The sequence below is a fragment of the Drosophila ficusphila genome, unplaced genomic scaffold, assembly GCF_018152265.1.
Source record: "Drosophila ficusphila isolate 14025-0441.05 unplaced genomic scaffold, ASM1815226v1 contig_636, whole genome shotgun sequence".
Classification (NCBI taxonomy): Eukaryota; Metazoa; Arthropoda; class Insecta; order Diptera; family Drosophilidae; genus Drosophila; species Drosophila ficusphila.
Window position 1 is genome coordinate 1,491,373 of NW_025064569.1, and position 14,121 is coordinate 1,505,493.

At 39.1% G+C, this 14,121-nt stretch overlaps 3 protein-coding genes across 3 annotated transcripts; 2 read left to right on the forward strand and 1 right to left on the reverse strand.

Moving 5' to 3' along the window:
- Positions 1-695: 695 nt before the first annotated feature.
- On the forward strand, positions 696-1,413 carry LOC108093431 (prefoldin subunit 1). The gene is made up of 3 exons (XM_017193491.2): positions 696-854; positions 946-1,088; positions 1,146-1,413. The coding sequence occupies exons 1-3, from the start codon at positions 825-827 to the stop codon at positions 1,351-1,353; spliced, it is 381 nt and encodes a 126-aa protein (XP_017048980.1). The 5' UTR covers positions 696-824; the 3' UTR covers positions 1,354-1,413.
- Positions 1,368-2,275, reverse strand: LOC108093430 (protein-lysine N-methyltransferase CG9154). Its single transcript, XM_017193490.2, has 3 exons — positions 2,022-2,275; positions 1,805-1,967; positions 1,368-1,751 (listed from the first exon to the last, which is right to left on the reverse strand). The coding sequence occupies exons 1-3, from the start codon at positions 2,160-2,162 to the stop codon at positions 1,381-1,383; spliced, it is 675 nt and encodes a 224-aa protein (XP_017048979.1). The 5' UTR covers positions 2,163-2,275; the 3' UTR covers positions 1,368-1,380.
- A 527-nt stretch (positions 2,276-2,802) lies between these two features.
- LOC108093429 (Krueppel homolog 2) lies at positions 2,803-5,709 on the forward strand. The gene is made up of 5 exons (XM_017193487.2): positions 2,803-2,935; positions 4,264-4,529; positions 4,584-4,833; positions 4,888-5,021; positions 5,080-5,709. Exons 2-5 carry the CDS (start codon positions 4,303-4,305, stop codon positions 5,303-5,305), a joined length of 837 nt encoding a protein of 278 aa, XP_017048976.1. The 5' UTR covers positions 2,803-2,935; positions 4,264-4,302; the 3' UTR covers positions 5,306-5,709.
- Positions 5,710-14,121: the final 8,412 nt, after the last annotated feature.

A 14,121-nucleotide genomic window follows, 5' to 3' on the forward strand; every position in this document is an offset into this window, starting at 1 on the left:
TACGCTTCGTCTTGTGAAATATTAACTGTAATACGCATTACAGTTATTTATATGTTCTTTTTAGCGCTCAAAGCTTAATTGAGCTTTAAAGTTGGCTAGTTCTGCAGGGGAGTTCTTTAAAATAACGCATACAAAGTTAAGATATGTCGATATATTCAAGATTTGATTGAAGTCTTACAAAAATTATGCTTCATGAAACAAGAAAAAAATACATGAACGAAATTGTGTTTTTTCCTTTTATATCCTAGCAGAATATGACTGCCAAAAAAATGCAAAAAGTATACAAATATGTATGTAATTTATACATATATAAATAACGGAAAAACAATAATAACGTCGTTGTTTTTAATCCCACGAGCATAATTTTCAGAATATGGAGTTTTTTTAATAATCCTGTCATAAAAATCGGACGACTGTCATATAGCTGTCATATAAACAATAGTCGAAAATATGGAAAATTAATAAAAAAAATCGTCATAGCTTCGATGTTGTTTAGTCTTTATGTATTTTGTTTGACATATTTGATGACTGCAATCTTCGGCTTGCCGAAGCTATATCCCTTTCTTGTTCTAAAAAATATTTATATTAATTTTTTATTTTTTAAAAATCATTCAGCTGTTACAAGGTTTAAATTTAAAGTTGTTATCGATAGTGATGGCGGTACTATCGATATATTATGCCAACCGGGTGCGGAAACAAACTCCCACCCCTTAAATAATAAGAAAAATAGGAGCTGTCTGCAGGTGTTGCAATTTGTATTAAATTCGTCGCGAAAACTACAGCTTTAACTTAGTTTACTTGTAAAATAACGTTTGTCAGGCGAAATGGCACAAATGGACATCGAGTTAAAAAAGGTGAGCGGTGGGCACACCGGAGTAAAGCGGCGGTCGTCTCAAAGCGCGTGCTTTCCAGAAGAGCTTAATCATTCATTCTTCTGTCTTAAAGGCCTTTACCGAGATGCAGATTAATAAGCTGGACACCACAAAGAGGATCAACATGATTAACATGAAGTGCGAGATGCTTAAGACTGGCAAACACAAGTACCAGCTGACGGAGAAGAGTACTAGCAAACTCGACGACGATTCGAGGTGAGTAAAACGGTGGTAGATCATGTCCAGATGGCTCATTCATCTATTGTTCTGCAGGGTTTATCAGTCTGTAGGTCGAATGTTTCTGCTGACCGATGTGCAGAATATGCGGGAAGACCTGAAGGCCAAACAGGAAAAGTGCGACAAGGCGATAGAACTGCTGGAGAAGAAAAAGGAGTTCCTGCAGAAGTCTCTAAAGGATCAGGAGGACGGTCTGCGCGAGCTGGTGCAGCAGCGCAAGGAGGCCGACCTAACTGCGAAATAGACTCGACCATAGAATTCATCCCTCAACTTATTTATTTTCAATATACTCGTCTAAATTGAAGTTAGAGTAGCTAACAAACTCGTTTCCCAGATTGCGTTCGTGCTCCGGCCTAAAGTTGCACTTGAGCACGGGCAGGCGGGCAGTCAACCAAGGCTCCACCACCTCCCCGGAACAGAAGATCAGCTTGCACTCCGTCGGGTGGCGCTGCAGCCTGGTGATTATCTCACAAGTTTTGGCGATGCACTCCTCGGAAAGAAAGGGCGGATCGGCCACGACCAGGTCATACTTTTGGTGGTGCGCTTTGAGGTAATCCGGATTGGTGCCTACGCAGTTTAGGTCGTAGTGCACGAAGTCTGCGCCGTAAGCTTCAAATCGCTGATCGAACTCGAAGATATGGACTAGAAAAAAATGTGATTACCATGGGAAATTAAAACGTGGTATCTTTTTTTACCCTTATCATGAATACTCCTTATGTCCTTGTATAGCGAGGGGCAGGAGAGGAGTGCTATTTGAAAGCCACCCGCCGAGCCCGCCTTTTGCTCCGCCAGCAGCTTACCCACCACATCCCGTAAAATTAGTTTAGTTTTCGTGCTGTACCAGAACTGACTTAATTGCTGCAAACATAAATAGTCAGCAAAAGACTTTTTTAAATTTTTAAATATTCTTGCCCAATCTTCCTCGAAGTGTGCGTCTTTCCCGGTCTTGTTGACAATTTGATTCTCTTCCTCGGCTTCGCGCTTGAAACGCTCCGACAGGAATTCGTTAAGGATAGCCAAGGTGTCGGCGGGGAGCGAAATGTCATCGTCCATCCCTGATTAATTTGTCGTTAATCCTTAGAATTAAAAACACCTCAAGCAAAATGTGCGACTATAAGAACTAGAGGTGCACTGTGCTCGATATAAAAACAAATGCAGTGGGGGTATTCCTGACACTTTATTCGGGCGGCACTTTTAAATTAACAATAGTTAACCTCTACCACGGGAATTTTTTTTAGGTCGAAAATAATGTACATTAATATTCCCTGCATTAAATGTAAAGGTTCTGGATAAGTTTAACAAAGGGTTAGCCTGGGTTTATTTAAAATTATGTACTTCCCGACACTTTTTTTATATTATCGTCTGATAGTTCAAAAATAAGGTATTTAACTTTAAAAATAAAAATATGTAATTTAAAAACAAATACAAGGCATTTACTCTTGAAATTTTACAGTAATGCAATTACGACAAAAAGCTGTTCAGAATTTACTTCAGAACTACCCTTTCGTCAGCTTTTTCTGCTAAAATTCTACATTTCAATTTAAACAATTTAACTGCATTTATAAAGTTTAGATAGGATAAGTTTTTATACGGAGAAAGTGAGAGAGAAACTAAATCTGTTAGGTACGTGGGCTTTATATTTCGAAAGATCGAGAAAAGCAAAGCAGTGAAAAATTTGTGGCTACCCTGATCATTACTAGTTCATTTTTATCGAGCTGGTTCACAGGCCATCTCTAGAACGCACGGCCAATACGTATTAATTTACGAGAAAACTTGTATTTAATTCGAAGTCATTTCGCAGGAAAGAACAGGCTTGCTGTTGAGTGGTAAGTTGACCCGAAATTCGCACGCCGGAAGTCTCTAGTGCGGATCTGTTATACGGATGAAGCCTGGCGATTAAAAGCATAAATGAAACTACAAGTGTGCCTGGGCCAACTTTCTTCGCCCGACGTTGTCCCAAATCAGATAAAAATGTGCGACAGTGCTAGCCAAATTGAACGGGCACTGTAATGGAAAAGTACGCAGGTCTGCCTTCGCGTTACTTCGGGAAGCATTCAATTTACGGAAGCATCCCATTCCCGGATTATCCAATTCCCACAGTCAGCGCAGCTGCAAAGGGCTCTGTACTTTGAGCGCTGCGATTTCGGAATATTGTCGAGTTCAGTAAGGTCAGTCGACCCAATTTGCTACACGGTGCCTTCTGTATCTCTGACGTGTACCTATGTATGGATGTCCGTCCGTCCGTCCGATCAAGCTATCTTGTGACGTCACTCGTGCACATTATTTTCATCAGATTGATGTTTGGACTCGACATGCATGAATAATGTTAAACGACTGACCAATGTGGCGGTCCGTTGACTGACCTAGTTCCATTAAAGGACACCCAATCCACATATTCAAATCGATATTACTGTCTCAGTCGTCAATAACTAATTCAAAAGTACACGTAGGATGAACCTCCATGTCGGGTTTGCTTAATCGCTGGGCCATCCCCCTCCACCTGCTGCCACCTGTTTGTGCTACACTGTTTTGACGTGTATTCCGCATTTCGTAACAACATGCACACTTCTTTCTGTAATTTCGGATGGTCTCTTGCAGTTTTGCTTTGGAGTTTCGAATCGAAATACCTGCTTTTACTGTGCCAGGCATCATAAACCGCAGCCACATAACTACTACATCTAAACTCGACTTTGTAAGATGCAGACACAAGATAGTTTAATATCGGTTAGCTTTTCGCTTTTTGTTTTCTTTTTGTGTGGCTTATGCAAAGCACTGTCTGTAATTGTGGTCAAATCATCTTGGCTTTTGCAGACATTAAAACGCCTTTTGGGCACGCCTGTTCTCGTTTTAAGTGCGTTCGCTTGCCACTTTCCATTCGACTGGTTTAACAGCTGGCTTCAAATGTTAATTGAGACGTTAAGTGCGTGCCGACTCAGACCCTAAAGGCAGTACGATCGCAGTTTTAGCCCGGGGTTGAGCGTTAGTTTCTCCTTAGATTTGGGCACTTACACAGTAGATAAGTGCGGTTTTTCAGGCGGGGTTTCCTTATCATTGCCTGTGCCTCGAGATAGCAGCCGAATTCCCGCCGATAAGACCCAAAGCAACCTTGAAGCAGTTTACTCTACTTTTTTGCCCTTTCATAATTGACTTGCAGACTGAAAACTTAAGGAAAGCGATCACAGGAGCCACCATCATGAGCACACCCACCGACCAACCCCCGCGCAACGATAGCGCTGAGACCAACAGTTCCGAAGGATCCTCCCAGCAGCAACAGCAGGAGCAGCAGCAGCCATCCCAATCACAGAACGTACCGGCCAAGCTCTTACAGCATTTCCAGACGAACCGCATTGATTCTGCGCTGTGGGCCTTGCGTCTGCTGGTCATCTTCTTCACTGTCAGCTACGTGCTGCCTATCTTTACGTGAGTACAAGCGGTTCGCTCTCCAGACCTTCCAATTCACACTTTTTTCGACAGATCGCAACAGAGCGCATTCAGCAAGGTCCTTCTGGCCAATGCCGCCATTTCTGCCCTGCGTTTGCACCAGAGGGTGCCAGCGTTCTCCTTCAGCCGGGAGTTTCTGGCCCGCCTGTTCGCCGAAGACTCGTGTCACTACATGATGTACTCCCTGATCTTCTTCAACATCGCCCCATCGCTGCTTGTTCTGATCCCCGTGTTGCTCTACTCGGTTCTGCATGCCTCTAGCTACTCGCTCAAGCTGCTGGATGTAAGCATTCAAATCTTAACATCAAGACATACAACTAAAATAACAATCTTGCAGCTTATTGGCCAAAACTCGTGGTGGGGTGCCCGGTTTATCATCTCCATTGTGGAGTTTCAGGCGGCCAATATTCTGAAAGCGACTGCATTCTGCGAAATTTTCATCATGCCCTACGCCATTGTGCTGACCTTCATGTGAGTATTTTATTCTCCTGAGTTTAACATGCCTTTTAATGCCATCTTGGCCTTGTAGGAGACACGCAGGACTGATGACCCCCATAATCTATTACCACTATCTGGTAATGCGCTACAGCTCCCGTCGCAATCCCTATCCCCGCACCGCATTTGCCGAGCTCCGCATCACCTTCGAGGCGCTGGCCGCCCGCTCGCCGCCCGCAGTGGGTAAGATCATCCGCGGAGGCATCGGGTTCATCAATCGCCTGGCCCCGCAGCCACAACCGGCTCCGGCGCAGCAGTAGAAAGCAAACTGTTTGCGGAAAACAACAATCAAAAGACATCTGAACACGCCTATTAAAATATCAACCAACTTACATAGACGTTCAACAGGAGATTGGGGTTCATCCGTTTTATTTATTAGTCCAAACTCGTTGCTCCTTTTTTAAACAGGCAGTTACGAGCTCTTTCTTTAACACCTGATTGTTTTGGTAGTTAAGTTTAAATTTAAATATGTACTATTGTAATTTCGGAGTGTATTATGCTTTTTTCCATCACTAATTACGTTTTTGCGCACGAAGTGCTTTACATTGAAGGCACGTATTATTACCATCAAACGTATTATTACCATCAAACCCTAAACATAGAAGTTTAATTTACTTTAAATTGAATTATATGCTTACGAAACTGATCAAACTGAGAACCTGGACAGCTGATGATGTTAATAATTATTTAAATATATTTTTTATGGATGTGTAAAGTTACTAAGAACAAAAACAAAAAGTAAAGTAAATTGTAATAAAGAAAATCGTAAAAAAAGGAAAATTATGTCCGATTTCAGATTTCGAATTTTTTTGAAGGCTGCAAAAAAAGGCAAGGACTTGATTAAGAATCTTTAATGAGCAGGATAATTTTATTCAAGCATTGAAGGAGACACTTCAGGCCAAAGTATAATATATATATTTTTGTTCAGCATCACGATCTGAATCGATATAGAGGTGTGCGTCTCTAAGTCTGACTTTCTGAGAGACTAGGTAAACTAGTCTCTCAGTTTTAAAGATATCTCGATGAAACTTGACCAAAAGTTGTGTAGCTATTGCACTCTCCTATAAACTTCATCAAAATCGGTTAACCATACGAAAGATCGAAATCTATTTATATAAAAAAAAAAAAAAATGATAACTTTTTTTTATCATATTGACATGATTTTTAGACTAGTTTTGATCAGCATCAGGTAAACTAGTCTCTCAGTTTTAAAGCTATATTGCTTAAACCTTACCAAAAGTTGTGTAGTTATTGCACGCACTATATAAGACGGAACGGACCGGATCGGTGGACTACATATATCGGATAGCTTCCGTAGGAGAGATAGAAAAGTCTATAAGAATTAAGGAAAATAAAATTGTAACAGCGTGGTTTTTCATCAGGCAAGCATGATTTTTGGATTATAGAGTTTTCTAAGGATTCTTGAATTTCGAATTAAATTCCATAAAAATCGGGCAACTAATCAAATATCTTATGAACAATAGCCAAAAATAAAGACTGATGGACAATCGCACAGACGTACAGACTTAGTTCGACCAAGATCGTGATATTGATAAAAAAAAAAAATATATTTTATGGGGACTGGGGGTTCTTCTTCAGTGCGTCGCTGACCTCTACTGGTATTAAAATACCCTCAGCAAGGGTATAAAAATGTAAAATAGCTGCTTATGAACGTTTTAGCTTATGAAACAGGTTACTATTTTCGACTTAGATTATCTACATAAACTGAAATGATGTCGGAATAAGTGATTATTAGTAAGTAATGCTCTATCTGAGACATCTGCATAAAAATAGGCTAGTTTACAACATTCTAACCATATTCTGCCCGCCTTTGTATTTTTCACCACCGAACCATAAACCTAACGAAAGGGAATGCTTCTGGGTGTGGGAGGAGGGCGTTTGGAGTTCGTGGTGGAGATGGTGTGCGTGGTCTTGGACTGCTTCCGAATTTTCCTCAAGTTCAATGAACTTCTCGCACAGCGCCAAAAAAACTGTTTGCTCGAACGAGGGTGAAGGCACCAAAGCTTTGTTGGCGGTGGAAGACTCACTTTCGTTCTCAGTGCTGGAAAAACTTTGGGAAAGGGGCTTTTCCTGTGGGGCAAGGGAAGCACTCCGACCAACAGCACTGCCATTGAGCCAGTTTATGGCATGAAGTGGTGTCTGTGTCGATAGCAACGTATGCGTGTTGATGTTTTCATGGGGTTCTTGAACTTTACCTCGCCGAAAGATTTCTTTTCTTGTTCCGATTTCCGAAGTCCGTGGGATGAGTTTTGTGGTAAAGATTATATATAACGTTTTTTTTTTAAGTTTTAAGCAATTTGTCAAACGCTGCGGCCGGACTCTTCGAATATTAGATACCCATAGCCTCAATAGGTGCAGCACTGTGCCCAATTTAAAAGAAACAGAGCAATAATAGGTGGATCAACCCCACCAATATTCTGATCAATTATACATTCTCAATGTAATGTAATGTAATGTAATGTAAGTATTGCAGTTTGTAATTTCCAGTTTGGTAACTGTAAATACTTTGGGTTCCCATTGCATAAATAAAATCCGCAATGCACAGTAAGAAGTTCTGTCTACCTTTTTCGTAAAATATGAATCCAACCGAAATGAGCTTAAATGGGTCAAGCTATCGAAGTCGGCTCTCCGGTTTCGAATTGCGTATGTGAGGGCTCGAAAAGCAACCCTCATCAGTGACTCAGCCCGAAAATCCTCTGCCTGGTGCTACACGCATAAAATGGAGTCATAACGCTGCGAACCGATGCGTTTCCACCCCTGTCGGCCCCCACCAAAGAAGCAATTTTCCAAAATGACATCATGACAGCCCCAAAACAGTTGCATTTGCACTAAGCACTTGTGAATGCTATCTAAATTATAAAATTAGATACCGAAAGCGAAAGCGGAAAGCGCAGCCGAAAAAAGGCCCCAGACTTTGGAGTTGTCCGCCTCTTGTTCCCTTTCCCCTTTCCCCTTCCCCCCACGTCTCCCTTCCCCGCCCCCCCGCTCACCAGACCGCTTTGAGTGAGTTGCGGCTCGAGGTCTTTGAACTCCCCACCGAATGTGCTACGAAAATGGGTCATGACGTGAGCGTTTTCCAAACCGAAAATTCTCCATTTGATTCTCGGGCTCTGATGGAACTGCCCTCTAAGAAAACCACGCAAGCTTCCTCCCGAAGCAATTTCAATTTTATTGCGTAGTCGCTTGGAGTTTGCGCAGCTCAAACAGCTGATTGGTAAATGAATGCCACAAAAGCAGCATAGGAAAATGTTGAGCTTAGTATTTGTGTCAAAGGGTGGTTCTCTCGGCCAAAATGTGGGGTTTGGAAAGCCTAAAGATTAAAATTATTCAAAAACAGTTTTCCGAGCTCCAGCATTAATGATTAAAGAGTTGCAAAATTGATTCACTTCAATTTGATTAATAACTATATTTTTTTCATAACAATAAATAGTAAAAGCTGAAAGAAAGATATTATAACTTACAGGGCTCACCAAGTTTAATAATGCAAAGTACTCAAATTTCAGACCAGTTCACAAAACAAAACTAGTCTAGTTACCTCAAATATCCCGCTTCAAAAACATTCCCACTCAAACGGATTTCACTTCAAAAACATTTCCACTCAAATGGTTTTCACTCAAATGGTTTTCACTCAAACCGCTTGAAACGAGCTCAACAGAAATTTCCCTCCAATTCGAGTCAATGGATATGACATAACTGGCTGTGTGTGAGCACATACACATTTGTGTGAGTGAGTTTTTCCGGGAGGAATACAAGTGCTTGTTTTTTTGTATGGCTGGGGCCAGTGACCCCGTGAGTAACGGTATCCATAGTATTATGTAAGTTTCTCTGGGTGTTTCTCGTTCTCGCTCTTTTATTCTTTTATATTCCATTTCGATCCAATCTACCGAGTTTCCAATTGTACCCGCAGGCTTCTTAATTTTAAAACTTTTTTTCGGGTGCTCAGTCGAATACTTACATATGTAAACTACATATGTACATATGTATGTATGTACATATGTAGTTTCCATTTTACTTATGTTGATCACTTGTGGAACTTTTAAGATTTTATGTTTTCACATTGGTTTCTTTTCAAATTAGGGGAGGTATCGCATGCGTGATTACAAAGATCTTTGGTTCAGTGCTTTCAATAGGAAATGAAGACGAAAAGCATCTTCCATTTAAATCGAATTTCTTCTTGAAGAGAAAATGAATTTTGTATCTGCGCGTTCCAGAAAAACCATTTGTTTTTGGTCTCGAAAGGGTGCAGTACGTAACTTGGTAGGAACTCGTATACGGATATGCCGTTGTTGAAGCCTAAAGATCTCGACTTTAGATTAAATACAGTGAGTTCTTTTAAAAATAAAATTCACCCGCTCTTAAGCACCCAGTCCTTTCATAATTATGTACATATCTTTGAAAGTGAAATCGTGCGCATGCCAATTGGACAAACCACCCTCGCACCTCACCCTTGCCAGAAGTCAACCCCAGAAAGGGAAATTTCGGGTCGGAGAAAGCGAAAGGAAAATTGCAAGGTTCAGGGTCGTTGACCCAAGGAAAAGCTGAGCCAGCAAACCAAAACTCAAGACGCAGAAGCGACAGGAAAAACCTCCAGATCCGAAACCAACCCCAAATAATAAAAAGGAGTTTTCTTGAAGTTGGTAACTTGTGAGTGGGGTGGGCCACCGTTAACGCCTTGAGGAGCAGGGAAAGGCAAATTGACACATATTCGTATGTCGGATATGGAAAAGCAAAACAACGTGCATTTATCAAAAGGCATTACTATTTGAGGGCAGACACAGATTATATGGTTATTGCATCACTATTTAATGAGCTTGTTAACGTGATGAATGCGCATCGAAGTTTCAAATTTGCCAGGCTCATTGTCGGGTTTCTTCTTAATTTTATTATTTTTTGTACAATCTTAGCAAAACATGGATTAACATATTAACGAAAAATTCAGATTTAATAGATTATTTAGAAGGCAGTTGAATCGTTTTGCTGATCTATATATAGCGCTGAGTTTTTCACTCAACACGGAGATTTAAATGAAATGTGTGAAATAATAAGCAAATTGATATTAATAAACTACTAACTGATTGGGTTACTTCATTGCCTGTTACAAGCTGATTGCAATCTTAGGTGTGTTGCGCAATTTCGTGAGGTTATATTAACAAAAGTGATAAGAATTTGTAATTATTTAAATGTTTTATTTTTTTTACATTTTTCTCGAAACGTTTTTCAACATACCCTGCCTAATTTATATTTTCTCAAAAATATTAACACACAAACAGAGTTTTTATTACTATTATTTTTTTTGCAAAATATGCAATAAAAGTATTCATGCAGCTCAGAATTTATGTATATATGCAGTATTAGATTGCGGTTAATTCATTGCTGGTGCTGTAAAAGTAACGGAAAATAAATAAAAATTGAGAAGACTTTTCCAGAAGTTAACGATGTATCTTAGGTACAATGATCTTACAATCAAAGTTTCACCTCATATTCAAATTAGCTTCAACATGTAAGGACACTCTACTCAACCTTTGATCCTTAACAATAAGTTTGTAATTATTTTTCAAGCTTTTTCACTAGCTCTACCTATAAAGAAGGCAGTCACTTAATAAAAGCAACAATTGAAATTAAGATGTATACTTTCTAGAATTGCAAATATGTACATATGTACATATTCGAATTGGAGAATTCGGAGAATGTATATTTTTATTACATCTTTTCAAAAACAAATCAACCAAGTTGTTCTAAACATAAAGTTCAAAATTTAAATTTTAAATGTAATATACTTATTTTAAAGAATGTGATATTTAATTAGTTAATTTAAAATATCGATGACTCAGCAAGTGAAGGGTGTTAAAACTGTTTACAGTCGCGGCACTCGACCATAGCGTTCACTCGTGCTTTAAAAATAGATTCAAGTTCTTAACATATTTTTTTGTTCTCTGGTTGGGCGAAATTAATAGCTTTTGAAAATTGCCAAAGTTATTTATAGATAAGCAAAAAACAGCTACAGCTGATATCAGTTACTAATTTTAGCCAAAATATCATAAAACAAAACTCTTATCAGTTCGTCAAGTGATGATGCAAGCCTAACCACTACTTCCAAGTGTTCCGTTAAAATTGTTTCTCAATATATTGTACATTAAATTATGTATAAGAAATATGCACAATAAAAACTCTAGGGCTGCCGATAGGAAAACCATCCAAAAACAACGAATTTCATTCTCATTTTTCGTATTTTTCCGTTGCGCTAATCGATCCTGTCATCGTAAATAATAGAAAATATTACAGTTGTCGATTTGCATTAAGTTTTCCATACTGTAATTTCACCTGCGCTGTTGACGTTTGTTTAGGCCGCGCGTGGGGCCGTAAAAACGGTTCAGAAAACGATCGTCGAGTGGTTGATATATGTAAGTGGGTGTGGCCACCGGACGAGGCCACTTGTAAGCAAAGTCAATGACCTACAGGAATTGGCCTTGTTTGGTGGTCAAGGTCCCCTGGCAATAGTTTTCTTTGTATGAATAAGGAAGTTCGTAAGAAAACAAACTCTAAAGAAAAATTATTTATTCGTTAGCTATTATGGCAATCTTAGCAGACATCAAATACAGTCCACTATAAATGTTTACATACTTTAGAAGGTAGATCTCAATTCTGACCTGACACAATTTAAAAATGTAAAATTTTTTTTTGTAATACAGATCGGAAATTGTTATAGAACAGAAACATTCTTGGGTCCAAATACTCTGTCAAAGGAGAAAGAGATGGGGAGATGTACACATACACACACAAATGCACTCCACGCGCAACTGAAAAGCAAACACAAAAAATCAGGCAAGACCCAACGACTGTAGGAAAGACTGTCTAGCTATAATAAGCCATTTTATAGTTGAGCGAAAGAGACGGCGGGAGAGGGAGAGAAAGCGAAGCGACATGTGCATGCGATAAATGCAACGTGTAATGTGGGGAGGCGTTGCCGGGGTTTTCGACAGCCGATTGCCATACGAAGTGGAAGAGGACGTGCAACAGTTTGCGATGCACGTGTAGGCGGTCAATGAACCGGATGAGCGAGCCAGAAGAGAGCGCGATAATGGGAAGTGCAGGGAGCGAGGAGCTTGCACTCAGTGGGAGAGAGTGAGCTGGACGGTGTTTAATGCAGTTATTATTGACGCAGTCTGTCTACGTGCAGAATGTCAATGCCGCCGCTGTCCTCGCCCTCCTATCGCCTGGTATCGATAAGGGGTGTTATCGATCCGGCATGCAGTCCAGCTACATTGTAGCCGTGAATATGGATAACTGACTGCAGGTCTAATTGAATCGGCAATTCCACAACGATAATTCAGTTCAAAAAACAAATGGCGTCTGTTTTTCAAAGCCGATCGTATGCACACACATAAACAAGTGGGAAAAACAAATGCAAACATACATACATACAAAGAAACAACTGCAAAAAGCTGTTTCGTAATCTTTAATTTTTCGCATGCCGCTTGTTTTTGTTATTGGCCATTTAAATGTTGTGAGTAGGAGAGCAACGTGTTTCCATAAACACCACCTGACGACCAATTTTAAACCAACCAATTTTTCAAAATTCAATTTTTTGAGGCTCTAGTGAATTCAGTATTATTAAAAAACTGTACTTTTAAAACGACAGAAACCTGTACAAAATTTTAAAATATCATTTTCTATAGATACAAAGTTTAAAAACTTCGTTAAACCATACATTCTACTTGTTATGGTAATGTGAATTAACTTACAATAGCCTAGATCGATTTTGAAAGCCTTTGCCAAATTTGTTTTTCATTGACAATTAAAAGGTGAATAGAATATAGGAGTTAAAAAGGTTTATGTAAATGCCTAAGCACTAACACACCTACGAGTACACAAACACATAATCATTTCCGTCCGTATCATGTTTGTCAGGTTTTTGCTATATGTACCTCTTTATAATTTTGCATCTTAGTAAACAATTTACTGCACTTGCAGTAATAGGAATTACATCAGATCGGGTAAGTCGTAACAATTCCCCGCGAGCTGTGGAAGATATTTGTTTAGATACACTTGCAGATGTACATATGTATTTAGACGAGTACATATATGCAAATTATTTAGTTGGACGCTTGAAATATGCCATAAATTTTCAGTGCATTGGTTGCTTTAATGCCTTTCGGGTTATGCAAGTCCGCCGCGATAAGCGATTCTCTCGGTCGGAAGGGCCTATATAATAGGGCAATTACAAAGTTGCGGTCGCTATTACATTCAGACTTGTTGCGCACTCAGCAAATGTAATAGGCTCCACACAAGTGTTGACAATTCGTTGTGGGTTCTCAAATATTTACTCTTTGATTGTGAATTGTGGCTCTACCCTTCGAGATTCGCTAGGGTTAGCGAGGGGTCTTCGGCAACTTATGTGTATATCAACTTCAAATTGGCCGGCGCATTTTCATTGTTATCAGAACGGAAAAAAGAAAAACTACGAAGCATTTTTTAAATAATTTGGGAAGAAACATAAAATCTAAGATCTAAGTTCTTAGAAGAAACCGACATTGTATGTAATTATCTTTTTAAGCTCTATATTTCAAAGTATGTATGTTGTCTTATTTTGTTCTGTGTTTACATTGGTTATTTTGGAATATATATTTCCTATTTATTAAAGATTATTAAAGACTTATTTCGCCAAAAGAGTTTTAAAACTGTACCTATATAGTGGTACAATTCTCGCTAATATAAGAGTAATTATAGATATGTAATAACATTATAGTTATTGTAAAAACTGCCCACATCTTAATTATTATTTTAATCCAATAGTGTAGCACAGTTGTTTTCTTATATAAGATAATACTATAGTTTTCTTAAAACCCGATAACTTATTAAAAATATACTTAAATATCACACTTGTTTAGCAAATAACATCTGTTAGAGCTAAACATTATTTTTTCATAGCTTCAAAACAACAGCGGGTACGGAAAAATGTAAATCACTTTGGCTTACCATATTTTATTTGAATACTATAGTTTTAAAATAATGAACCTATGTTATCATTCTACTTTCCGATCTTTTGAAAACTGAG

Bases quoted from the DNA above. Each gene is read 5' to 3' on its own strand.
- LOC108093430 (XM_017193490.2), bottom strand. From the start codon at position 2,162: ATGGACGATGACATTTCGCTCCCCGCCGACACCTTGGCTATCCTTAAC. The intron at 1,968-2,021 runs GCAAGAATATTT...TTATGTTTGCAG, and splicing joins CACACTTCGAGGAAGATTGG to CAATTAAGTCAGTTCTGGTA. The intron at 1,752-1,804 runs GTAAAAAAAGAT...ATTTTTTTCTAG, and splicing joins AAGGAGTATTCATGATAAGG to TCCATATCTTCGAGTTCGAT.
- LOC108093431 (XM_017193491.2), top strand. From the start codon at position 825: ATGGCACAAATGGACATCGAGTTAAAAAAG. The intron at 855-945 runs GTGAGCGGTGGG...TCTGTCTTAAAG, and splicing joins TGGACATCGAGTTAAAAAAG to GCCTTTACCGAGATGCAGAT. The intron at 1,089-1,145 runs GTGAGTAAAACG...ATTGTTCTGCAG, and splicing joins AAACTCGACGACGATTCGAG to GGTTTATCAGTCTGTAGGTC.
- LOC108093429 (XM_017193487.2), top strand. From the start codon at position 4,303: ATGAGCACACCCACCGACCAACCCCCGCGCAACGATAGCGCTGAGACC. The intron at 4,530-4,583 runs GTGAGTACAAGC...TTTTTTCGACAG, and splicing joins TACGTGCTGCCTATCTTTAC to ATCGCAACAGAGCGCATTCA. The intron at 5,022-5,079 runs GTGAGTATTTTA...TTGGCCTTGTAG, and splicing joins GCCATTGTGCTGACCTTCAT to GAGACACGCAGGACTGATGA.